The sequence below is a fragment of the Peromyscus maniculatus genome, chromosome 2 (assembly GCF_049852395.1).
Source record: "Peromyscus maniculatus bairdii isolate BWxNUB_F1_BW_parent chromosome 2, HU_Pman_BW_mat_3.1, whole genome shotgun sequence".
NCBI lineage: Eukaryota > Metazoa > Chordata > Mammalia > Rodentia > Cricetidae > Peromyscus > Peromyscus maniculatus.
Genome location: NC_134853.1, coordinates 119,864,621 through 119,891,758, shown reverse-complemented (window position 1 = coordinate 119,891,758; position 27,138 = coordinate 119,864,621). Strand labels below are relative to the sequence as shown.

General features: G+C 41.1%; 1 protein-coding gene across 7 annotated transcripts in view; it reads right to left on the bottom strand.

Annotated features, from left to right (window-relative positions):
* Positions 1-2,455: 2,455 nt before the first annotated feature.
* Atg4c (autophagy related 4C cysteine peptidase) overlaps positions 2,456-27,138 on the bottom strand; it is a 73,552-nt gene continuing 48,869 nt past the window's right edge. For all 7 annotated transcript variants that reach the window (XM_076564555.1, XM_076564557.1, XM_015992878.3 and 4 more), the window contains exons 10-11: positions 24,302-24,421; positions 2,456-3,827 (exon numbers count right to left, since the gene is read on the bottom strand). In XM_076564555.1, coding sequence (XP_076420670.1) covers positions 3,660-3,827; positions 24,302-24,421 — 288 coding nt within the window. In that variant the 3' untranslated portion in view covers positions 2,456-3,659. The remainder of the gene's footprint in view (positions 3,828-24,301; positions 24,422-27,138) is intronic.

Below are 27,138 nucleotides of genomic sequence, written 5' to 3'. Positions count from 1 at the left end.
TGCACCTAGTGCCTCCGGAGCTGCCCAACATGGCTTCTGGGGAAGAGACAGGCTTTTCCCTTTATGGAAACAAGAATCCCTTATCTCATCTTATTTCTAAGCAACCGCTTTTCCCTTTCTATTCTTGGTTGTGGGGGTGGGGGGTTGGGAGGGCACAATGCAGGATTCCCTACACCCACGCACACACGTGCAAAGGCCACAGGAGGACATTAGGTGTTCTGCGTTCTCATTCTCAGCCACATTCTCCTGAGACAGGGTCTCTCTCTGAACCCGGAGCTTGCCATCTTGGCTAGCCAGCAAGTCCCAGCAATCCTTCTGTCTCCACCTCCAGCAGGGCTAGGGTTAGGTGAGTACACAGCCACACTGTCTGTGCCGTGGGTTCTGGGGATGCAGACTCTGGTCCTCATGACTGTCCAACCAGCACTCCAGCCCACTGAGCCAGCTCCTGCCCCTTCTCTCACAATGTCTTGATGTCCAGCTTCTATCTCACCAATACTTTAAATGTAGTGTCTTCCTCATCATGTCTGCTTCGATAACAACACATTTAGTCACTTTAGTCATTTTATTTTTACAAATTGCTTCTTTATTATTTACCCGCCCTTCCTCTTGTTTCCTGGTTCTGGAAAATCCTTTATTGTTGATTTTGTTTGGTTGTTTCTTTGTTTTTCTTTTAATGCTGGCACCTGAACATGTAGTCAAAAACACTTGCATGTCAAATACAAGCTATTGAAGGTGATCTCTAACCAACCATGACAGTGAAACTTCTCTGAGGTAGAAGGGAAAAGCTGGACCACTGTGTTTTGACTGGAATAAAATGCTTTCTGGCACAGAAGAAGAGAGGCTAACTGGAGACCACTAAAAAGCAGGTTTCTAACCCAAAATTGGATGGATTACACGGGGAAGTCATTTTGTTGCTTTCTGTTTTAATGTCAGTTCTCTAGAGTTAGAATTAACTGACAAAATTGTGTTTGCCTCGGACAGTGTCAAGTTCTAAGGTGGACCGATCCCAGAGGGATCTGGATTAGTAATCTCCTAAGATCATCTTCTCACTAACACAGATTTAATGAGGTTGGTTTGATGTCATAGCAGAAAAATGAAAACCTCAGGGAAATTTTCTGGAAATACTCACACTATAAAGGATCTTTTTATTTATTCATTCATTTATTCAGGAAAGGACGACTGTTAAAATTGCCTGCTGGTGGTTTACACACTGGCAAAAAAAAAAAAAATTAATTGACAACATCAAGTCTTATAAAGAAGACCAAGGAAACGCTTGTTTAAAAAGTTCTATCAAAACTTGTACTAAGTCATTTCTGAAATGTCCCTGTAAGGTCTAGTGTCTTCAGTAGGAGACTCGCTCCATCAGGACCCTAACGAGAGCTCATCTTCGACTCTGCCTTGGAAGAAAGCACTCCGAAGCGTCCCTGATGGGCTTCCAAGCAAAGTGCTCCTAGCCTGACCCTAATGGTAGAGCCCAGCTGCTGCTTCCCTAGTGAGAGAGAAGCCTAGCTTTGGCTGGTCCTCAGATGAAGGTGAATCAGTAAATAACCAAGATAAATCCATCACTCTTAATTTCTACTCATACATTCATTCACCCCTATACATTACTAAATACACTTTAGGTACATATTATTATGCTAAAAGTTTCTGATCCTAGACAGTTATTCCCAGTCAGGTAGATGATTGTGTTGTAAGATTTGTTTGTTTTGACTGCACAGTATTCTGAAACAGCATGTTAAATAGAATTTAATGTAAAGAGTTGCTTCCTCCTCTCTCCTTACCATTGTCCGGTAGACTGTTGTCTCACTCCAATATTCTACTTTAATATTATCTTTTTAAGAGCTAGGGAAGTAGAGAGTTCTTATGTAACTACAAGCTTTTATAGAGAGCTCTTACACAGGAACACTTACAGTCGGTGCTGATCCACATAATGATGTAAGTGCTCGCATGAGATGCGTCTACTGTCCAATCCTGCAGTATCTGAGACGAGAGGAACGCAGCACATAAAATCTGGCCTATTCTTGGCTTCTCATTCTTATACTGCCTTGACATTCTAGGAAAATTAGTATTGAACCTAATTTGTCCAGATTTATCTAGGGCAAAGGGAAAATTTAGATTTTAGACTGCTTCAATTCAATAAACCATCCTCAATGGGAAATGTCAAACCTGTTTTTATTCTTCAGGCTTACTGAAGCTATCTCATGCCCTCTGTTTTGGCTTCACATGCAACTGTAAACAAAGGGATTCTCTGATACAGGAGGGCAATGACTACACGATACAAACTTTTACATTTTTATAAGTCATCATTCCACACTGAAACACAGAAGTTTCATAGTTAATCCTCTGCTTCAGGCATTATTTCCATTCATCAGAAACAAATAGAATTCATTTGAGATAATGTTTTTTTCAATAAGGGAATTAAAATAATCCAAACATTAAAACCAAAACAAAAGCATTTTATGTTCTCACATTTTTATTAAAGTATTTGTTTTATAAACATGGTTTATAAACCTGGCATGGTAATAACTTTCAATATATCACAAATTTGTCTTTAAGTAAACTCAAAACATACTTAAGGCAGATTTAACCTGCAAATAGTCTCAACTTCTAAACACCATGACATCACTTTAAACAAACAGCAAAATCAGAAAGCATCCATATCTTTCTTGGTATTCATCTTTAGACTTAAAAATTGGGTAATATATTGGATTTCCATACAATTTCACTTTTAAGATAGGAACAAATGATACAACTATTCTGGAATTTCCTTTACCTAGTTAAAATAAATATAGATACCTACTGACAACTTAACTTTTAAATACATGGGGAAAATCGACACTTTTGGACAGCTCCGAGGTAGAACACCTGCCTAGCATGTACAAGGCCCTGGGTTCAATCCCCAGGACAAAAAGAAGAAGAAGAAGAGGAGGAGGAGGAGGAGGAGGAGGAGGAGGAGGAGGAGGAGGAGGAAGAGGAAGAGGAAGAGGAAGAGGAAGAGGAAGAGGAAGAAGAAGAAGAAGAAGAAGAAGAAGAAGAAGAAGAAGAAGAAGAAGAAGAAAAGAAAACACAATGCCTTATATTCATTCCTCATTGCTCTGCAGCAAGCATAATGAGTAGCTATTATAAAACCATATTATTAAGCATTGCCTGAAAATCCTGCTCACATGATTTTACGTGTCCATTTAGTTATCTAGATACACAAAGCCAAAGCATTCTCTGGTTCCCTCAACAGCAGGAGCCTGGGAAGTTCTGAAGACCCAGTCTCTGGTCTCCTGTCATTAACACTGAGCAAGGCTTTGAAAATTAATTTGATGATCCCAATCTTTGAGGGAACCTGTATCAAAACCTCCAGGGGACCAATGGGCTCAGGTAGAAGATGATGGGGACCAAAAGGCTTACAGTTAAGGTAGTGTTTCAATAGCACATCTTTGGGAAACAGGAATGCAACCAGAATCATTGTTATTTATCACTAGAAAGCAAGAGCGATCCAGTCATTCCTTTCAGAAAAATACCTTTAGAGTTTGGGTATTTTCAAATGTGCACTGTTAAAAGGACACACACAGTTGGGAATCTGATGACAGAGGATCTCGAGCATGCTTGTCACTCTTCATGGCTCCCCCGTGGCCAAGCTCTTCTCATAAACACAAATGCATTAATCTTTAAAGTAGGACAAACTCTTCTGTGCTAAATCTTTTGAATTTTTTCTTCTCATCTTCTGAGAAAAGGTCTTCTTCACTGGCTGCAGTAGATGTAAAATCAAAGTCTCTGGAATGGCCGTTTACAAAAGTGAATAATGGGTACTTCTCCTTAGAGGAAATGCTCAACATCTGTAAGAAACAGCACAGTGAATCACACACTGGATGCAGCTGTGCACAGTAGGGCAGCCACGCACAGTAGGGCAGCCACACACAGTAGAGCCACATGACAGAACTAACTGTTTCAGCCCTGGCCTCGTCGGGAGCATTTCTCTCTTACATTCACCGAGTGCTATTGTTTGAACTGTCCTGTCTATAGGATTGAAGTTGATCAGCACCACACAGTTTACTCATAAAAATACAAGCTAGATCACCAAGCCCCTCCACTCCAAGGTCTCCCACAGTCCTCTAGTCCCATTATTTTGTTGTCATGCTGAAGAACCTGCTCATATTTCTTTTAGCTAGTAACCAGAACATTACAAGATGACGGTGGTGAAATGTTGTGAAAGATAGTTTGTTAAGGTAACACTCATAAAAACAGTGTGACACCAAGTCAGACAGTCTGATCTAGTCTCAATTCTACAACTACCTCAAGGTGGCCTTGGGTGAATCACTCTCCCTCATCATCTATGAGACGGCCTCAGTCAGTCAACTGCCCTATGAGAGAATTGTTTTTAAAAGACTGAAAGCAATAATAATACAAAGCTCTCTCTCTTTTTAAAGATTTATTTATTTATTATGTATACAGTGTTCTATCTGCACATTTCCCTGCAGGCCAGAAAAGGGCACCAGATCTCATTACAGATGGTTGTGAGCCACCATGTGGTTGCTGGGAATTGAACTTAGGGCCTTTGGAAGAGCAAGCAGTGCTCTTAACCTCTGAGCCATGTCTCCAGCCCTACAAAGCTCTCTTAAAAATTCAATTTGAGGGCCAATGAGATGGCTCAGTGGATAAAGATTCTTGTCCTCAAGCCTGACAACCTGAGTTCAATACCTAGCACCCACATGGTGGGAAGAGAGAATTAATTCCCACAAGTTGTCCTCTGATTTCCACATGTAAAAAATGGCATATGCATTTTTAAAATGTAATAAAAATAAAGAAATAGGTTTGGTCTTTTCAAAGATTCCTATACCAACAATTTCGACTGAAATATTTCTGCTTTAATTCAATCAACATGAAACTGATCTCTTGTACAATAATGACACATTGCCTCCTTATTAAAAAAAAAAAAAAGCAGCCCCTAAAATCTTGTGGGGACCTGCAACTCTTATATAATAAACGTTTGTAAAGTGCAGATTCAAGCGTACTTTGAACAATTTTAAATTTTTCTATTAAATAAATTCTATTAAAATATAAACAATGTTCATTAAAATGAATAGAAAACTTTCTTTGAAGAATGTTTGAACAGAAAAATTTCTTTCTCTTTTTTCATTTTTGAGACAAGATATCATTCTGTCCTCAGACTGGTTTCAATTTCACAATGGCCCTGCCTCTGAAATGCTGGGATTATAGGCATTTCAGAGGCAACAGCCCCAGGAGAAACCAAAATTTTGTTGTTAATAAAGACCATTAAAACTCTGAAAATTTCAAGTTACACAGCAAAGGCTCAACTGTACATATACACATCACTAACCATAAGTTAAATATGGTTTGTTATCATCTGTAGATTTAGATCTCTCTCTCTTTCTCTCTCTCTCATACACACACACAACAACACTTGTAGATTCTCTTGAAACATGGCTTAAAAAGGTAGCTCTGAAATGCAAATCAAAACGACACTGAGATACCACCTTACACCTGTCAGAATGGCTACGATCAAAAACACCAATGACAAACCAATGTTGGAGAGGATGTGGAGCAAAGGGAACACTCCTCCACTGTTGGTGGAGTAAACTTGTACAACCACTGTGGAAATCAGTATGGCAGTTTCTCAGAAAATTAAGAATCAAACTACCTCAAGACCCAGCCATCCCACTCTTGGGCATATACCCAAGGAATGCTGATTCATACCATAAAGATACATGCTCAGCTATGTTCATACAGCACTATTTGTAATAGCCAGAACCTGGAAACAACCTAGATGCCCTTCAACGGAAGAATGGGTGAAAAAAATGTGGTACATATACACAATGGAGTACTACTCAGCAGAGAAAAACAATGAAAGCATGAAATTTGCAGGCAAATGGATGGAACTAGAAAAAAATCATCCTGAGTGAGGTAACCCAAACCCAGAAAGACAGTCATGGTATGTACTCACTCATAAGTGGATTCTAGATATAAAATAAAGAACAATCAGACTACAACCCATAGAACCATGAAGGCTATATATATAGCATGGAGGTCCCTAGGACGACTGTGGCTTATAATAAATTTCGGTTTTACTCAATTATTGAAAAAAAATAGCCAAATGAATGGAAACACATGAACTATGAACCAAAGGCTGAGGGACCCCCAGCTGGATCAGGCCCTCTGAATAGGTGTGACAGTTGATTGGCTTGATCAGTTTGGGAGGAAACTAGGCAGTGTGACCAAGTCCTGTGCTCATTGCATGAGTTGGCTGTTTGAAACCTGGAGCTTATGCAGGGACACTTGGCTCAGGCTGGGAGGAAGAGACTGGACCTGCCTGGACTGCCAGTCTACCAGGTTGATCGCAGTCCTCGGAGAGAGGATTTGCCATGGAGGAGGTGGGAATGGGGGGTGTGCTGGGGGTAAGGGGAGGGGGTGGGAGGGAGGAGAATAGGGGAACCCGTGGCTGATATGTAGAACTGAATGGTATTGTAAAATAAAATAAATAAAATTTTTTTAAAAAATAAAAAAAATAATAAAAAGACAAAACTCAAAAAAAAAAAAAAGGTAGCTCTGGCAAAAGAAATAATGTTAAAAACATTTCAACAAGACATTTAACATAAAACACATCTTCTTGTTGCATGGAAACAAACCATATTAAAACAGCCAAGTACTAAAAAACATTAGAGGTGATGAAACCAGATCTTATAATTCATATCAGGCTTCTAATTTATACATTGCTCTAGTTTATTTGATTTGCATTCTACAAAAAAGAGAAGAAGGGCATAAATATGGGAAATAAAGAACAAGGGGCGGAAAGGATTGGCATCTGAGGAACCATCTTCACCAGCCAACAGCTGGGATATATGCCAGACCTGCCTGTCATTTTACATCCATTTCATGTCACTTGTAAAGTCCAGTATCTGATGGGCAAGCATCCATATTACATTGTTTTCAGATCTACACAGCAGAGCTAATGTTAGAATCTTCACCTTTCCTTTCAAGATCAGAAAGGAGTCTTTTGGGTTTGTTAGCTATGACCAAGATGCTCATTGATCATCAGATAAAAATGTTTACCCTTTGTAAAGCACGTTTACCCTCCTGCAGTGTAAGCCCTCCTATACAAAGAATGTTGATTCTTGCTTTGAGAACTATCATGGCACAATCTTCCTGAGTTTATTTAAAATAAGGCTAGAGGCTCTCAAACGAGAAATAAATTAAAGGTTTATCCAGGGAGCTGGGAAAAGAGCTCAGGGTTAAGGACACTGACTGCTTCTCCAGAGGACCAGGATTTAATTCCCAGCACCCACACAGCAGCTCAACACCATCTCAAACTCCAGTTCCAGGAGATCCACGCCCTCTTTCTGCCCTCCGTGGGCACACATGTGGGAAACACCCACACACATAAAATTAAAAATAAAGGTTTATCCAAATTAGTTAAAATGCAATGTCCACATAAAACCTGCACATAGGGTTGGAGAGGTGATTCTGCAGTTAAGAGCACTGGCTGCTCTTATAGAGGACCCAAGTTCAGTTCCCAGCACCAACATGACATCTTCAACTACCTGTAACTCAAGTACCATAGGATTCAACACCCTTTCACCTCCACAGGCACCAGGAACACCTATGGCTCACATACATTCACTCAGGCAAATATCCATATGAATAAAATAAAAATAAATACACTTATTTAAAATCCTGCATACATAAGTAGTTTACAGCTGTTATCTTCACAATGTCAAAACCTGGAAGTAATCACGATGCTGTTGTTGTTTAATGAAAAAAACAGATAAGCTGTGGTAATCCCAAAAATAGAATGTTAGCCTATGCTTGAAAGAAAGGAGCTATCGAGCCGGGCTGTGGTGGCGCACGCCTTTAATCCCAGCACTCGGGAGGCAGAGCCAGGCGGATCTCTGTGAGTTCGAGGCCAGCCTGGTCTCCAAAGCGAGTTCCAGGAAAGGCACAAAGCTACACAGAGAAACCCTGTCTCGAAAAACCGAAAAAAAAGAAAAAAAAAGAAAGGAGCTATCAAAACATGCAGAAACTTCAAGTGCATATGACCTTGTGGAAAAGGTCACCCTGAGGAGACTACATACTGCATGGCCTCAGCTATATGACATTTTGGAAACGGCAAAACGATGGGGACAGAAAAAGATCAGCGTCTAAGAGGACAGAGGCTGAGCAGGCACAGCAGAGAAGGTTTTCTGACAGTTAAACTACTGTTTGTGATATTATAATGACATGTGTCTGTCAAAAGCCACAGAATGCATGGCATACAGTGTGAATCTCAAAACTCTGGATTTGGGACGGCAGCAACGTGTCAATCTGAGTGCCCTGGCTGTAACGAATACACTGCCCTGCTGTGGCAGACTGAGAGTGGGGAGGACGGCGTGTGGGAACTTTCCTAAAACATAGAAGATCATTCGTCCTATTAAAAATGCACTATAGGGAGGTGGAGGGGCGGTGGGGGGGGGGAGGGGGGGAAGGGAAACTGCAGTGGAGATGTAAAACAAACAAATAAGTTTAACTAATAACAAAGAAAAAATGAACTGTAACGGACAGCTGACTAGAAAGTGAAGCAATCGACACGATATGGAAAGCTAAAAACTGGAGTGCCAAAGGAGGCTTCGGGGACTGTCTAGCTCATCCTCGTTCCTAACAGACAAAGTCAGAGCCAAGGGACCCGTGATTACACAGCCATCGAAGATGACTACCACATCAACAATTCATTAATGACACATGCAGCTTCAACAGCCTGTCCACACCCTTCCAGATACTCCCTGTAGCTAGGAGTAGCACAGCAAGGCATCTTTAAAAACACAAAGAACTACTGATTTGAAAAACTGGGGGCTGGACAGACGGCTCAGTGGTAAGAGTGCTTGCTGCTCTTCCAGAAGACCCACGTTTGGTTTCCCCGCACTCACATTAGATGGCTCACAACCACCTATAACTCCAACTCCAGAGGATCCAAATCCCGTTCTGGCCTCAGTGAGCAAACATAGGTACAAACACAAATAAAAATACATTCTAAAACTTGATCCTGAAATTGTTTTTTAAAAAAGAAGTCTGGTGTTCTTTTGTAATTGGAACACTGGCAATTTTGTTAAAATTTTGGGGTTTTCCAAAGTGGATAATACAAAATCTACATTTAAAAATTCCAAATTAGGTTATCTACGTGAGATAGCACATAGATACAGACAAAATATCACTAATTTAACACTATTCAAAGTTAAAGACAACGTCAATTATTTAATGATTTAGGGAAATGTTTATTATATATCTTCTTTTAGATTTATTCTTATATGTGTGTGTGCTTGCACATGCACATGTATATGCCATGTGTGTGCAAGTACTGGTGAGGGGCAGAAGAGGGTATTGGATCCCCTGAAGCTGGAGTTACTGGTGGCAGTGAGCTGCCGGATGTGGGTTCTGGGAACTGAACTCAGGTTCTCTGGAAGAACAGCAAGCACCTATAACTGCTGAGCCATCTGTCCAGGCCCCAAACATTTATTATATAATCAACTTTTATTATATATGTGTGAAGGCACCTGTGGGGGGTCAGAGGAAAATTTTCTGGAGTCAGTTCTTTTCAAATCATCAGGGTTTCTTGAAGATGCCCTCACCTGCTGAGCCATCCCCCAGTCCTATTGTATATCTTTAAAAACAGAATATAAAGCTATTTATAAAACTTAACCTCAAGCACATTAAAATAATTTTATGTCTTTTAAAAAATGGAAGGAAATATAATGAAAATATTAACACTTGTCTCTAGAGGGGAAAATTAACAATGGGCTTTTTTCCTGTTGGAATATATATATATATATATATATATATAAAATCTTATATATATTATATATTATTTATGTATATATATAATTTTCAAAACCATTAAACACATATTTTTCCATAAATTAAGAAAAATCCCAGTTTGAAATTTTTAAGATCAATTAATTTACTACAACATAATCGATTTCCAAAAGGGACTAGGGTGGTTGCTCATCAACTTTAGACAAGTCTAAATTCTATTCTGTTTTCACAACATAGCCAAATACCATGCTGAAGTTGCTTTATTACCTGAAAAGCAAGTTGCTATGGATATCATTCTGTATAAATAAAACACTGATTGGCCAGTGGCTAGGCAGGAAGTATAGGTGGGACTAACAGAGAGGAGAAAAGAAGGAACAGGAAGGTGGAAGGCCAGCTGCCGCCATGACAAGAAGCATGTGAAGATTCCGGTAAGCCACGAGCCACATGGCAAGGTATAGATTCATAGAAATGGATTAATTTAAGCTATAAGAACAGTTATCAAGAAGCCTGCCACGGCCATACAGTTCGTATGCAATATAAGTCTCTGTGTTTACTTGGTTGGGTCTGAGTGGCTGTGGGACTGGCGGGTGACAGAGATTTGTCCTGACTGTGGGCAAGGCAGGAAAACTCTAGCTACAGCAAGTCATAGATTTCTTTACAGGAAAGAAATATGATCATCCTTTATCTATGTAGTGGGTTGACAGGGTTCAGAATTTAGAAAGGAATCTAGAGGACAGGAGTTGAGTAATTTATTTCATCATAAAGCTAGTTAGAAGAAGAGAAGTAAAACAAGTGACAATCTCTTTCCCCATGCCAAAGTTCTTTCCACTATGGCCTACCACCCAACACGGAAATCACTCTAGCCCACAGCACTCTACCGATACTGTCCATGACCACTGCAATGGGCTACAGCCTATGTGTTGGTCACATTCTAAAGTCAGCCAAAGGTATGAAAAATAAAATTATCAAAATCACCTTGAAAAGCCTTTCGATTGTTTAAAGCATGGCAGTCATAATCTCATGTGGACCCCTCTATTCAGTGACATGTATAAATGTATAATACAGACTAACATTTACTATGAGCCAGAAATGACAGTCCACACCACAAGTGTGGCACGCCCCAAGTACTTGAGTAGATCAGGAGTTAGATGCCAGCCAGGACTAAATATATCAGGATACCGTCTTAAAATACCAAAACTTAAACTAAATACATATACATATAAACATGCACACATATTAAAGAGGGCTGGAGAGACTGTTCCGTAGTTAAGAGCACCGGCTGCTCTTACAGAGGACCTGGGTTTGATTCCCAGCATCCTCATGGCAGCTCACAACCATCTGTAATTCCTGAAACCCTCTTCTAGCTCTTATGGGCAGCAGGCACACACGTGACTCACAGACAAATGCAGGTGAAACACCCACACACATAAAGTCAAATGAACATGTGGAAATAGCCCTTTGTTACCAGAGCCACGGGGTTGAACTGCACTAAAGATGCAGGTGCTGTTAACCCCCTTACACCTTCACTACTATCCCGATCCCTTCACTACTCAACCTTAAATCCAGCCGATCTCCTAGCTCTCATGTAGATGTAACCAACCGTCTTATTAAATAAGAAACACAGAACCAATGTAAAAGAGAAAGCCAAGAGGTCAGAGCTCAGAGCTAAAATCTCACCCTTCCTCCTGTGGTGGTCCCAGCTTCCCGAAAGAGAGCTATTTCCCTGTGTGTAAGTCGTTTCATAGTCATTCTGCCTTCTCATTGGTTGTAAACCCAAACACGTGACTGCCTCGTCACTGTCTGTATGTACAGCCCCCCAGGTCTTAAAGGCATATGTCTCCAATGCTGGCTGTATCCCTGAACACACAGAGATCTATGGGGTTAAAGGCGTGCACCACCACCACACTCTGTCTATGGCGCTAATAGCTCTGACCCCCGGGCAACTTTATTTATTAACATACAATCAAAATCACATTTCAGTACAATTAGAATACCACCACACTCTCAAATAAAAATCTTTATTCGTTCTTATTCTCACCTTGTTTCTCTGATAATCAACACTGAGCATTTCTTTCTTGAATGTTACTTCTTTCTGGTTTTGCAATATTTCACTTCCCAGTGTTTTCTGGATGATTCTTCCTTCAATCCTTTACTTACTGTCTCTGTTTCTTTCCACATCCCAAAATACAGACATAAAATTGATCTTTCATCTCTCCTGCATATTAGCTCATTCAATATTCACCCCCTTAAAAATCTTATCTGCTCTCAGTTTCAACTGTTTCTCTGCTAAGCATCATTATTATCCATCGTATGTAGCCCAGGGGGGTACTGAGGATCGGGGAACTTCTCTAAGGCCACATGGCTAGAAGTGACTGGCAAAGCCAGGTCTGCCCACTGGCAGCTTATGGCTACTACGCTATCCAGCCTACAACAACAGAGGAGGGCTCACTGCAACATCAGATCAAACCACTCATTTGATTAGTTCCCTTCCAGAATTCCCTATCCATAGTGATATCTTTTATATCAATTAGTAGTAAGTAGAATTGTTGCAAGGGTCAAAAACAAAACAAAACAAAAACAATTAACAAAGATTTTAAACAATGGGAACTGTTTTATCAACAAGAAGTCTTTTTTTAAGTTTGTACTGCTTAGTTGACATTAAAAGACAGTTTCTATAATTCCCTGGCCTCACTCTCCTAATTACAGTAAGATTACTAACGTCCCATATGTTTAGTTTGCCTTCAGCGTAGGGTCAAGTAGATCTGAGAGTGAAAACATTGCATCTATATCCCATCTCATCAGCTAAACATCCGCAAACTCTGTGCCCACCCAGGCTTCACTGCCCAAAGTGTATCTAAATGACTGAGACCCTGGGAACAGGAGTGAAAAGGCACTTATCACCAAGAATACAATCAGGATTCTCCTTGCAAAAAAAAAAAAAGGAAAAGAAACAGGGATTAAAGAAGTACCCAGTGGTATTTGTGTGCCATTCACAGATGAGGAGCATGGTAAAAATAATAAAGCAAGGCCACATGCTAAGGATGTCTTCGGGTTCCGTGGTCAGAAACAGCCAGGCTGAGTCCTGAACGACACAAAGCAAACACCGTGGCTGCCAGCATCCTCAGCACATTGGAACAGACAGACGAGAGGAGACGAGGAAGCATGGTCCTCAAGGGCAGATCTCACAGGTCCTGATGAGTCGGATGAAAAGGTGGTCTGGGTTTCACTGTTTGCTTAAACACTCAATTGATAACCATCCTACCACAAATTTCTCACAGCATTCTTCCGAGAGTTTCTACCCACAGCGCTGTCTAGTCCTTCCTCACGCTTCTTTCCCGTCTGCACAAGGATCGGTCCTTCCAGGACTAGCCCAGATTCTATAGACCTACCTCAGACCACACTGACGGCTCCTCCAGAGCCCTACAGACTTGTCCAGCATATCGTATAGACGACTAACATTAACTGTGGCACCAGCAGACTCTGTTCAAAGCCAGATACCTGTGAATTGTGTGGGCCTGAGAGAGTTACCTGACCAGACTGTCTTGCCTCACTCAGCTGTAAACGCCAGCGATGTGAGCATCTACCCAACAGAGCTGCTGTGCAGACTGATTCAGTTAATGCAGTTAAAGTTCTTACAAGAATGTCTGGTGTCTAATGTGTTGACTTTATCACCGTTACTGCCATTATTATCATAATATTAGTCTTCTGGCATTTATTAAACATACAGACTCATGTATTGTTAATGTCTATTCTTGTCTTCCTAATGAAACTATAAACCCCTGAAGATTACACAAGAAATCAAGAGTTCTTATTACTATATCCCAGAAGGAAAAGGGCGTAGTTGGAGAACATGGAGCAAGAAGGAGCATCTTTGGGAAATATCATAGACATGTGCCTGAAACACAGAAGTGGTTTCACAAAGATGTTTTCTGAAACAGTGACAGATGCAGGAAACTGTGAACCACTGCAGAAAACGGAAATCTTGACCAGAGACAAGAAAGCAAACTCTGTGTGTGTGTGAGTGTGTGTGTACTCGTGTGTGCGTGTGTGTGCGTGTGTGTGTGCGTGTGTGTGTGCGTGTGTGTGTGTGTATGTGTGTGTGTGCATGTGTTTGTCTGTGTGTGTGCGCGTGCGTGCGTGCGTGCGTGCGTGCGTGGCTACTTTGGACAAGGCGCACAGAGGCCAGTTCCAACCCAACATAAAACAAACAACAAAAGCGAACAATTCTTCAACAGCAGGATCTACCTGAAAACTGAAAAGACTTTCAGGAATGTGCTCCCTGCCGCCAGAATAGAGCTGGTCTGCTGCCTGGAAGGTGGATTCACCTGTAAACGGAGGCTGTGAGGGTGAGTAGTCTGGAGTTGCAGCAACGGCTTGCTCGACTCGGCACTACCACTTAACCGTTACCTCCACTTATCTAAGGAATTGTTTCTTTTATGTGTGAGTGTTTTGCCTGCATGTAAGGCAGTCATCACATGCATGCCTGGTGCCCACAGAGGTTGGAAGAGGGCATCAGAACCCCTGAAACTAGAGTTACAGACAGATGTGAGTTGTCATGCGGGTTCTGGGAATCAAACTGGGGTCCCTCTGCAAGAGCAGCCAGGGCTCTTAACCACTGAGCCATCTCTCCAGCCCCAATAATTATGATTTTGTGAGAGTTGTTGACCTTTCTAAAACTTTCTTAGCTGTATAAAGGATGTAACAGCATCTACCTCAGAAAGTTCATGTAGAGTAAGTGAGATAATATAGAGTGCTTAGAAAGGACTTAAAAATGTTATAGATTGTGTTGAACTGCCTTTAAGACCTTGAAAATCAACATATGTTATACCAATTTTCTTCTGTAGCTAGAGGATAACTAACTAGCCAGATACGTTTATTTTTGTGTTAACCTCTATTCTATAATTAAATTATTTCTTTTTTAATTTGATTGATTTATCTTTTATTTTTACACGAATATTTGTGCTTTTGTGAGTTATATGCCTCACATGCACTCAGGATCCCTTGGAGCAGATGAGGGTGTTGGATCCTCTGGAACTGGAATTACAGACAGCTGTACATTGCCATGTGAGTGCTAGGAATTGAACCCAGTTCCTCCGGAAGCATGGTCAGTGCTCCTAACCACTGAGTGATCTCTGCAGCCCCAATGATTAATTTCTTAATAGTCTCATTTTTTTGTGCAATTTTCTGGCCTCAAATAGTAACACTGTCAGGTAATATGCTTGCAAATAAAAAGAATATATTATTTAACAATCATCATCAGGTTGGGAACCATTGAGAGAAAATACAAACAGTCCCCATTATACCGAGGACGGGAGGGCGTGCAAGCTCATCCACGGGCCAAGAAGGTGTGCTGACAGAACTGAAAAGCCATAGGTCTGCTTTGCAAAACATGGAGAGAAGCAGGATACAGATGCAAAGAGACATCATGAAAAGCAGATCAAACAAGATAAAATGAAATTATTTTCTCAATTTCAAGAACAATTCCTTAAACAGAGAGAAACTGGACACTCTGTGCAAAGGACGTGTGAAGTCAGCATGGTTGCCAACTAGCAGCGACACAGTAAAACAGGGCGGACAGACTTCACCAACCATGTGCTCAGTCTCAGTCTTCAGGACAGTGTTAAAGACAGCACTGTTCTTATCTTCACTGCTGAGAGACTGAGGTACAAGGGGGGGAAGGAGCATGTCCACAGAGGGACAGCGTATCAGAGAGGAGAAGAGCATGTCCACAGATGCACAGCATATCAGAGAGGGGGAGAGCATGTCCACAGAGGCACAGAGTATCAGAGAGGGAAAGAGCATGTCCATAGATGCACAGCAGAAGGTGAGGTCCGGGAAATTTGGGGGAGGAAGTGGGGATTTCTCTTGTGCCCTCTGAAGTCTTATGGGTTAGTATGCTTTGAGCTTTGACACTGAATGGGTTGGAAAGAAACTATAAAGTTATGAACGAGAAGTTACTAGCACACCCTAATTGCATTTTTTATTTAATATATGTTATTATTTTATGGGTATGGGTATCTCGCTTGTATGTCTATCTGCTCACTACATTCATGCAATAGCCATGTGGCCAGAAGACAGCATCACATCCCTTGGAACTGGAGTTACAGAGGGCTGTGAGCCACCACATGGGTGCTAGGAATCAAACCCAGGTCCTCTTCAAGAGCAGCCAGTGCTCTTAACCACTGAACCATCTCTCCATCCCCTTAATTACATTTTAAATAAAATCACTAGGGCAGCTGTGTTGACAACAGACTGTAGTGCTATGGGATAATGGTTTTGTGCAATGGTTTAATAAAACACTGACTGGCCAGTAGCCAGGCAGGAAGTATAGGCGGGATAAGCAGACAAGGAGAATTTGGGGAAGAGGAAGGCTGAGGCAGGAGACATCGTCCAGGGAGCAGCATGTAATGGCACACAGGTAAAGCCACAGAACACGTGGTGACATATAGATTAGCAGAAATGGGCTGAGTTTAAATGTAAGAGCTAATCAGTAGTAAGCCTGAGCTAATGACCAAGCAGTTTTAATTAATATAATTCTCTGTGTGTTTACTTGGGTCTGAGCTGCTGCAGACCAGGCGAGACACAGGAAAACTTCTGGCTACACTGTAGGTGTAACAAGGTGACTGTTGAGAAACCAGAGCAGACTTTCAAGGAGGATGGCATCAAGGAGGATGCCGTGATGGACCAGAGTGATGAGAGGGGCCAGAAGTTACCACTTCAGAGTACGTGTTGAAAGAGAGATGACAGGAGCTTCCTGTGCTTCAGACATAGGGCATGAGGTGAAGAAGGATCCAGTTTGAGGGCAAGGCCCATAAAAATGGCATTGCTGATTTATACAGTAACCAAATTCTTCCTCATTTGCTGTGCTTTACTTTAGTACTTTTATAATTCACTTTAGTGTCCATATTCCTTTGGATGGATATTAGGTAAAATGTAACAGGTCTCTTTCTATACATAGAACTTGTGGCAAAATTCTAGTGAAATAAAAAAATCAAAATAATTTTATGATTTTTTAAAATTGATCTTTTCATTTTATAGCAAGTCACACAGCTTAAAAAATAGCTAAAAGACACTTTATAAATATCATTGTTAGGAGAGCCTGATAAAACAGTGTGTGTCAAAATAACTCTACCACTAAGAGCAACCATGGGGAATGAATGAAACAGATAAAAAGCCCCATTGAAAAGCTTCTGCAAGCAAAGGAGATGAGCACATCTCACGAGTGAGAACCCTGATGAGGCAGAGCAGATCAGGAGATACCAGAGGCCAGAAGACAAGGGGGGGGGACAAGCAAAGGAGATGAGCACATCTCACGAGTGAGAACCCTGATGAGGCAGAGCGGATCAGGAGATACCAGAGGCCAGAAGACAAGGGGGAGGGAGGGGGGAGAGGGGGTCACAAACACGGAGCCCTGTGTCCCATGAAAATACCTCCAAGACAATTCATTTCTGAGGCCACTAGATGGGGCCGGGCAAAGCAGGCTTCCACGCCACTGTGGGAAACATCGCTCTGGAGTACTAGGTACAGTGATGCAGTAGACATCACCTGAAGTGATGGGAGCTAGCTACCAGCAAAGGACAAATTGAAATCATATGCCAGCCCCTAAAATTCAGTAAGAATACAGTATACTGTGTCACCTGCTGTAATAGACCTGACAAATGTGGAGGACCTGAAAATCCTGAGGAAACAGGAGGTAAACATGCCCTGAGGGAACAAGATGTAAAATTATCAAAAATGTCCTGTATTTTTTTGTTTTTTGTTTTTTGCTTTTCTTTTAAACAAGTCTAGTCATCCTTAAAAGTACAAGATCATGTGAGAGTCAAGGAAGTCAGTGAACTTCTCTCAATTAAAGCAGATTCAAGATACACAGCTGTCACACACTGCTATCAGCTGGTCCCTCAGCTATGCCAGGCATTAGCAGGGTAACTGGTAAGAGCGGTACCTTCTAAAGCTCAGATGCTAATGTGATAAACAACGTCACTTCCCTAATTTTGACAGCTAAACTGAGCTTATGCAGGAGAATGTCCTTGTTTGTAAGAACTGCACACTCAATTATTCAAGCATAATGGGGCATTATGTTCGCAATTACTCTCAAATGGTTCCGGAGCAAAGTTAACTGTATTATATTTTCAACTCTTCTTTAAAATTTCAAACTGTTTCTTTTACATGGAGGCAAAATAAAGACGTAAACAAAAGCACTATTTTTTTTTCATCCACAAACAGCACTAAAAGAAATAACCATGAAAGCAATTAAGACAGACCCTGGACGAAAGCAGCATGAGCTGCGAAGGAACAGAGGCATCAGAAAAGGTGACGCTCACTACAACACAAGGGATTCAGAATCCTGCAAGACTCAAACTGTGGACAGCAAGCACAGAACATGAGGCAGGAAATATTACAGAGATGGAGGCCGCAATTCTAATCATGTAATTGTAAATGACTCAGTTGGGCCAGGCAAGATAGTGCAGGGCTGCAATGCCAACACTTGTGATACAGAGGCAAGGGAATCAGGAATGTGGGCGGGCCATCGGGGATAATTTTTAAAAATACAATCAGTCCATCCTCAGCTACATAGTTTTCAAGGCCATAGGCTTCACATAGGCTTCCATGTATTCAGTCTTTCCAGGGACTGAAGAGATGGCTTGGTCTTGAAAGCACCTGTTGCTCTTCCGGAGGACCCAGGTTTGATTTCCAGCACCCACATGGTGGCTTAAAACCATCCATAACTCCAGTTCCAGAGGATCTGATGCCCCTCTTCTGACCTCCCCGGGCACTATGCACATCAATGGGACACAGACATCATGCAGGTAAAACATTCACACATACAATAAAACAAATAAATCTAATAAAACTCTTAAATCAACCAATAGAAAAATTTTAATCAACCAGTAGATTCTATTGAAGAGTAAGGCCTAATAATCATAAATTTGTACATAATTACTGATATTGCCACAAAATGTATAAAACAAAGAGCAATAAAATCTAAAGAAGAAGCAGGGAATTCCGTACCCCCAGGTGGAAACCTAACCCACAATCTTACTCAGCTGTGAGGCCTGGCAGCAGGTCCCCTACCCATGGAGCCATCCGGATGCCCACACTCCTGATCCTCTTGCTCCTCCATCTACACGACTCATCACTGGGACGAAGGGCTGGAAGAAGCAGTGTCAAGACTGACCTGGGCTCCTGGTGTCAGGGTTCTGGCCATCGTGACAGGGAAGGTGTAGAAGTAGGAACCGCTCTGCTCCCAGCGCAGAGGTGAAAAGGAATGGGACCACAAACAGGACCAGGCTCTAACTCCAAAGGCTCACCCCCAGGGAAGCCTCCCCACTAGCCGGGTCCCATCTCCTAAAGGTTCGACAGCCTCTGCCATTAATACCATCACCAGCCGAGGCTCGGGTGTGCAAACACATGAGCCCGTGAGGGACATCTCAGATTGCAACCATGGCAATCACCTATCTTTCCATAAATTAAAAAGCATGTAGGAAAATAAAGGACGTAAAAAGTGTAAGGGAGGGGAGGAAGGGGAAATGACAGAAAGACCAGAGGCAGAGCTGAAGGGAGCTATCCATCAAGTCCTGGGACGCCAGCAGCTGCTGCGTGTGCATCCCAGCAAACCTGACTGTGCAAGAGGCACTGGGTGTCCAATTCCTCTGCTAGGACATGAAGAAGAGGAAAAGCTAGGTTAGATCAGTGGGTGTGGCTCCATGGGTTCAGCAGCTTTGGCAAGTTCTGAAGAGCATTCGAGTACTTCCTGATTAGGTGACCGACTGTATCAATGACCCGGTTTCCCTCTAGTCCTCTAGACCTGCCTCGGTTCTCTCTTTTCCTGACCTAAGTCTGAGTGCCTGCTTGATCTTATTGATTCTTCCCAGACCTTCTCGAACCAAGTCCTTCCTCTCCAACCTCACACCTTCAGTTCTCAGCCAGGGATCCTGGAAAGGGGCGTTACAAATCAATGAAGAAAGACTACACTTGATAAATGATGCCAGGACAACCATTTATCCCTGTGGGGAAAACATGGAAGCTTCTAAGTATAGAGCAGAAGCGTGAAAGTTCTGGAAGAAATCAGTATGTTTATAATCTTTGGTTAACAAATGTTTTGTTGATACTATATTTAAAAAACATAAAAAGGGTTATTTGGTATCTTAAAATTAAAGATATCAGTGAGTTTGAGGCCAGTCTAGTCTACAAAGCGAGTTCCAGGAAAGGCGCCAAAGTTATACAGAGAAACCCTGTCTTGAAAAACCAAAAAAAGATATCACTACCAAGTAAAACAGTAGCCTAGCAGAATATATTTACCAAATATAAAACCATCAAAGTAGTCGCGTCCAGATTTACAAAGCCTTCCCTCAGAAGTAAGTAGCCCTAATGAAGAATAGAGAAAGAAAGGAGCCAGAAGTGCACAGAAGAGGAACTAAATGGACCAGTAGACCCAGATAAGATGTTTAATCTCACTACCAATCAGAGAAATATAGACTAAAACTCCAAACAGATTCTTTTTGGTGAAATTATTAAGGCCACTCCACGTAGTTAAAAGGGAGGTTTATTTTGTGGGGTAACTTACAAGTAAAGGGATAGGTTATAGGATCCGGGAAAGGTGTAGTGCAGTCCAGCTCAAGAACTCTGCTCGGTCTACCTCCATCGTCCAGGATCCAGGAACCAAGAGAGCCGGCACATCCGGATCTCGAGTCTTAAGGGCTCCTGTCTCGGCCCCACCTCGTAGGTGTGACAGTTACCAGAAGCTTCAATGGGGGTAGTACTTCCAGGTCAAAGCTGGAACAGCTACCCACTACAGATACTACCTCTACCCAGTAGACTGATTAAAAATTTTAGTCAAATACTTTCACTTGTCATAAAAGGTGTTGGCAATTCTTGCATATTGCTCCTTAGGATTACTCTGGACAACACTGGACAGCATGTGGTAAACACAGAGCCATGCATCCCTATGCCCAGCATTTCTACGCTGATGCACAGAATGTCTAATGCAATCCTAAGAGAATTAGATATGTACAAGAATATTTTTTAGGGTCAGGCGGTGGTGGCACACACCTTTAATCCCAGCACTTGGGAAGCAGAGGCAGGGGAATATCTGTGAGTTCGATAGCCAGAACTGCTACACAGAAAAACCTTGTCTCAGGAAAAGAGACAGAGAAAAAATATTCTTTAAAATACTGTTTGTAGGGCTAGAAAGATGGCTTCGAAAATAAAGCACTTGCAGAGGACTTGGGTTCAATCCCCAGAGCCCCATGGCTGCTCACACCATCTGTAACTCCATTCCAGGGGATCTGACGCCTTCTCTGGCCTTCACAGGCACCACATTGCATGTGATGTAGTTAAATTCTTGTAGATAAAACACTCATGCACATAAAAATAAATAAATCTTTTTAAAGAAGAAAATAAAAATAGAATATTATTTGTAACTAAAAACTGAAATAAGCAGCCGGGCAGTAGCACACGCCTTTGATCCCAGCACTCGGGAGGCAGAGGAGACAGATCTCTGTGAGTCTGAGGCCAGTCTAGTCTGTTCTACAGAGCAAGTTCCAAGACAGCCAGGGCTATACATGGAAATGCTGTCTCAAAATCAAAACAAACCAAACAAAAACTGAAATAAGCAAATGACCATCAACAACAGAAAGACTGAGAAATTTAATAACATACCAAGTAATAAATGATGTTTGTGGGTATATGAAGTGTGTGGGACAGACTGATCGAATAGGGAAGCTACCAGCAACAAGTAAGGACAGGAATGCAACCGGGGAGAGAGCCACGGACATTGGATTTGCACCAATTACAGCATATGTGTAATTTTTCATAAGCTCAGTGGTAGAATACAGGCATTTTCCTCATACGTCTATATGCCTGAAGTTTAAATTTTAATGTCATAAAATCCATTATTAATATGCTGCTTCAGCCTGACATTCTCGCTTCTCTACAATATTATGTCAGTGTACTTTTCGAGTGTCGCTCCCCCTGCCCTGTTTCCGAGCGCAGTTTCCTACGCCGCAGACATCCATACATGGCCTTCCCTGCTTTGCTATGTATGTTACCTCCATTGTGATTAATGGACACCTTCCTTTTCACCATTTATGACTTCAACAATTCTGGGGGAATCACATGTTTACTACACCCACCATGTTTTCTACTGTGAAGAGAAATAAATATATGTATTAATGTGTGTCCTTAGTGACACCTGGAAATATCAAGTATGACACCCTGGGTTAACTCACAAGTAGTTCTCCAATTCTGGTGTAAAAGATGGCTTTGTTAGAAACTGAAATCTCCAGACCACACCCTTTAGGGTTCTGGTTCAGGTCGTCAGGGGACAGAAAGTCTGTCCTTTATGGACTCTAGGCATCCTTCGGAGTGGACCCCTCTCTGGGTAAGCCCCACAACTGATTCTCTCAGCCTGCCCTCTGACTATTTCCTTGGCTTCAAGCACGCTCCCTCTCACCAAGCAATGGGAATTATGCATACGCTTTCAGGCTCCACTTAAATACCACCACCACAATAAAATACGTGGACTTGGAGGTGCCATCTCTCTGGGTTCAACCTGCTTCCTTCCTCATCAATTTATTTCTAGTTTCATATGGACGCTTATCATATTCAATGCAATATATGTCTGCTTGTCATGTTCCCTCTCCTTAAGCATAAATGTTACTCGAGGCTAGAAGCTTTATGACTTATTCAAACAGGAATTCCATCTTGGTCACTTTATGTTTATATACAGTAGCTATGTACATACCAGACAGAATGCACTCCATCCAATAACTAGCTTAATAATGTTTATTAACATTTTTCAATCACACAGCATAAGGAGACTATTCACCCATAGAACATTACAAATTAAACATGACACTCTAGGCTGCCTAGCTTCATTTTCAAAATCAGAAAACAGAAAATAAGTCCTATTAGAAAAGAAATACAGAAAACAATTAGGTTGACTAAAAATACCAAATTCTGGTTTGGGCGTGTGTGTGCTTAACTTACAACTGCCCAAGCAACAGTAATTGACAAATTGCGGCTTTGATATGACTCAGAAGCACTGTCTTAAGAAAGCAGGGCACTGGCTCTTAAAAGTTCTCGGGACTTCCAGAAGACACTGCAGCACAGTCTCCCTTTGCCTTAACACTGCACACTGCCCTGATATATCAGTGATAATTCTAATTGCTTTTCTGACGGAGAAAACCATAGTAACTATTCGTATCCAGAAAGATCAATATGTAACTCCTCTGTAAATGCTTCGTTTTGCCATAGGAGTAGACTGTGCTCCCATTTCAAACACACTTATTCTGATCCAAACAGAAAATAAGCTAATAAAAACAAAGAAATACACCTTTATGTGGGAAATACTCATCAATATCAACATCTATCACTGGATTGCCTGAATTTATATATTTTAGCACATATATGGTATTTTACAAAGACAAAGGATTAGCAAACCAAAACATACACTGTCACTTCTGATTTCAAGGAAGGAAGCAATGGGGACTCCATGTTCTGCTCTGCTCACTGGCCTCCCTGTTGCCAGGGAGAGTGAGAAGTGAGGAACGTAGGCAGGATGGAGGGAGGTCTCGCTGATCTCCCTTTCTCCTCACTCATTTTTCAGTCACATTCCGGTTAAATTTCCTGTTCTTCTTGGCAAGTCAAGTAAACTAAAATTCTCATTTGATATTTTGTACTTAATATTTTTATGATGTTTTTACATTGCTGAACTAAAATGTTAAGCTACTCTATGTCTACTTTCCTGAATGAATAAATTCAAAGGGACGTTAAGCAGTAATCAAATCCCGATTACAGCTGAGGACAAGTTCCGAGTGCCTCACGGTGACTCCAGTGTCGTCCTGACTTACTGTGAAAGGACAGTCTACGTAAATGCTGATGAAGACACCCATCCCGTTACTCTGGCTTCCTGGGCAGCTAACCTTCTTCCTTTTCTAAAGTCCTAAATACGGGAGGCATTAAAGCTCTGTGTGTGTTCCAGCAGTGTTCAAACACCAAAAACACACACCAGTTTAAATGTATAAAGTATCTGAGTAACTACTTCAAAGAGCAATTAAGTAGAACAGACCAGACAGGACACAGTTACTAAAAGATAACAACACACTTTGTTTGATAAAGCAGTTCTAAGAAACGCAAAAATATCATTTCTCTTTAAAAATATATAAATAAAAGAAGCACTTGGAGTAAAAAGAAATGAAATTTGACTTGATCAAATACTTCATTAATTTTTTCTTCTACCCCTAAGGGAGTGCCCTTTAAAATCCCCTTCAAATAGGATGTAACCTAATTGCTTGTCCAGGGCCAGAGTTGGCAGGATTTTTATTTCAACATTGCCACCTAGTGGACAATACTTTCAACTAGTCACTGAAACCTTGTCTCAAACGCTGGCTCCCCAGAGTTAGTAACATTCAAGGAAGAATTTTCCAGACATGTAACAGTTTGCACATTTACTGTTACAGACTCTAACTCAGGTAATTTACAAACATTATACGCCAGGCTTTTAATACGGTACCTTAGTGATTTCTTCAGAGGCTCGTTCAAAGTCCTGGACGGTTCGACAGTAGAACCCTATCGTACAACTAGGATCCATTTTCCGAAATGACATCTTTTTAGGAGAAGGACAGTGGAATGTCTGTAATTTTTAGAACAGTTTGGGATTAATTTACCCTTACTTGATCGACTGAAGTAAATACCTTTCCTCAAAACTATAAACATATTTTCTAAGGAGCTGATTTTAGCTCTTCCTTCCCATATCTTTAAAGATGTAAAACCCAGGAACCAGGATCATGTACATTTCACCAGACTTACAGCCTACATGACCTATGCTGTTTATCAAGCATAAACAAAGCTAATTTCTCAAGCATGGAATGTATTGAAGAGAAGAAGGAACAGGGATCACCAGAGCTGGCATTTGTAGTCTAGTCTAGAACCCTGTTAGCTAGCCAGGAGACTGAGTTAAGTCTGCCTTACTAGAGATTCTTCATTGTTTATACATAAATATTCACAGTGGTTTTATCCATATAGCCAAGGCTAAAAATGAACCAAATATCCATAGACAGGGACTAAATCAAAATTTTTATGTTCAGGGGCTGGAGAGATGGCTTGGTAGTTACGAACACTAGCTACTGTTGCAGAGGACCCAGCACCTACAAGGTGACTCACAAATGCCTGTAACTCCAGTGCCGAGGGATCCAGCTCCCCTTTCTGGCCTCCAGGGGCATTGCACACACGATGCACACACTCATATACCTAATATAAGTCTTTCTAAAAATGTACAACATGTTATGTTCATACAACAGTTACTTGGAATTAAAATGGAACAAACACCTCATTTGTGGACGTGGATAAATGTTCTTTTTAATCTTGTATGTACACATGGATAAATGAAGATTCTTTTCTAATGCTTAAAACTGCTTTATTATTCTTATAACCTAACACACAGACTCGTGTAAGTGCCCTATATTGATACAGTAAGCTTCAGAGTTTTTCTTTGATTTTGTTGTTCTTGTTGTTTTGCTTGTTTAGTTTTTGAGACAGGCTCTCACTGTGTAAACCCTGGCTGGCCAGGAATTGGCTATAAAGACCAAGCCAGCCTCCAACTCACAGGAATCCACCTGCCTCTGTCTCCTGAGTATGAAATTATTGGCACAGAATTAAATATCCTTCCAATTTTCTTTTCTACTGTTTTATATTCTTGTTCATTCCCATAAGGAACATGTTAAGAGACAGATGAAACTCTGAGAAAAAAAAAAACATACATTCTGAGCAAGCCGTGTCTCAGATCCAACATGTCAATAAACATACACCAATCCCTGACTTGCACAAAATGCTTAGCTAACACTCTCTTTAATCAATGGAGTCCAACCTAGCTACACTAGATCTCTCAGGTACTAGCCAATACAAGCAGTGTCTCATCAGACTTTCCCTAATATAGTTACAACTATTTTATTTTAAAGAGATTAAAAACAGATCTGAAATATAGGAAAGCTAAGTAAACTGTTAGCTGTAATATGGAGGAACGTGTGGGGGTACAAGATACAGTTCTAGGTCATATTTATGAAAAGGTCTTTTATACACAATATGTCTACAAATAATTATTTGCCCAATTCGTTGAAAGCCAGTAACAAGAAATGATTCTTCAGTTTTTACTACCAGATAGGGAAGACAATCAAAAAGTCTGTACAGGGTACAGTGATACATGTTTAACTCGTCGGTGAACGTGTCCTTCTCTGCCCAAAGACTGACTAAAGCTTTTCTAGTTTCAGTAACTGAACAGCACGTGCCTGTTCGACCACAATCACCATAGATAAGAACCACAAACGCTAGACTTATCTTGTGGTTATCTTGATAGCCACAAAGCACAGACATAAATCTCTGATTTCAGCCCAAAGTGAGGCTCCTGTCACTGTTGCTGCATGAGGAGCAGGACTCAGAAAGGCACTTGAGGTCTCTCTCTAAGCTGAAGTCATGCTCTTTGGTTCTCCCAAGATTCTGAAGTCAAACATTAATTTAAATTCCTAATCACTTCGATTTATTGCAAAATAAGCTCACCTTTTAAATATTTTCCAAAGTGGTGTTGTTAGGCCATGTCCATTTTGTGATAATTCTTTAGGTTATGCATGTATGATTTAATTTTAAAATTTGGGTGTCTGGTAATAGCAGCCTCTAGTTCATATACATATTTTAGGGAATAATAACTATGGATATTTTCTTTTGTGACAATGAAATATATTTCTGGGAAAAAGAGAGCCAACTCTTATTTATTTCATTTTTAATGCATCATTTATTCATTGCCTGAACAAATAATTATTAGGCACCTATTAAATGCCAGACATGATTAGATGTTTAATTATGGAATTCATTTCTTAAAGGAGATATTGTGGGTTCACACTCTTTATAGATGTGTTAAGAATGGTAATTATTTGGTATAGTGGATTTTATTACCTAAACATCTAAACAATACCAGAACAGCTGTTTTCAGACATGCCTATGTTCTTCTGGAGCTTGAGACGAAGCTTCCCAAGTAAAGAGGACAAGCTTGCTAACCACAGTTCATGTGTGTGAGTCATGAAGAGTGCCCTTTCCTGACAAATTCACTCACTTCCTTGTCCACCTGTCCAAAAACTTTAGTGCCACTATTTTTCTTAATTTATTGGTGGTGACTGAAAACAGTTACCACTGTATGATCCTTCTAGTGTCTGAAATTTGAAATTGGAACAGGCTCACATGCCCAGTAACAGAGCTTTTCTTACCTTTAAGAACTTAGTATTTGCCAGGAGTGGGGGCATATGCCTCTAATCCCAGCACTTGGCAGACAGTAGATCTCTGAGTTCATGGCCAGCCTGGTCT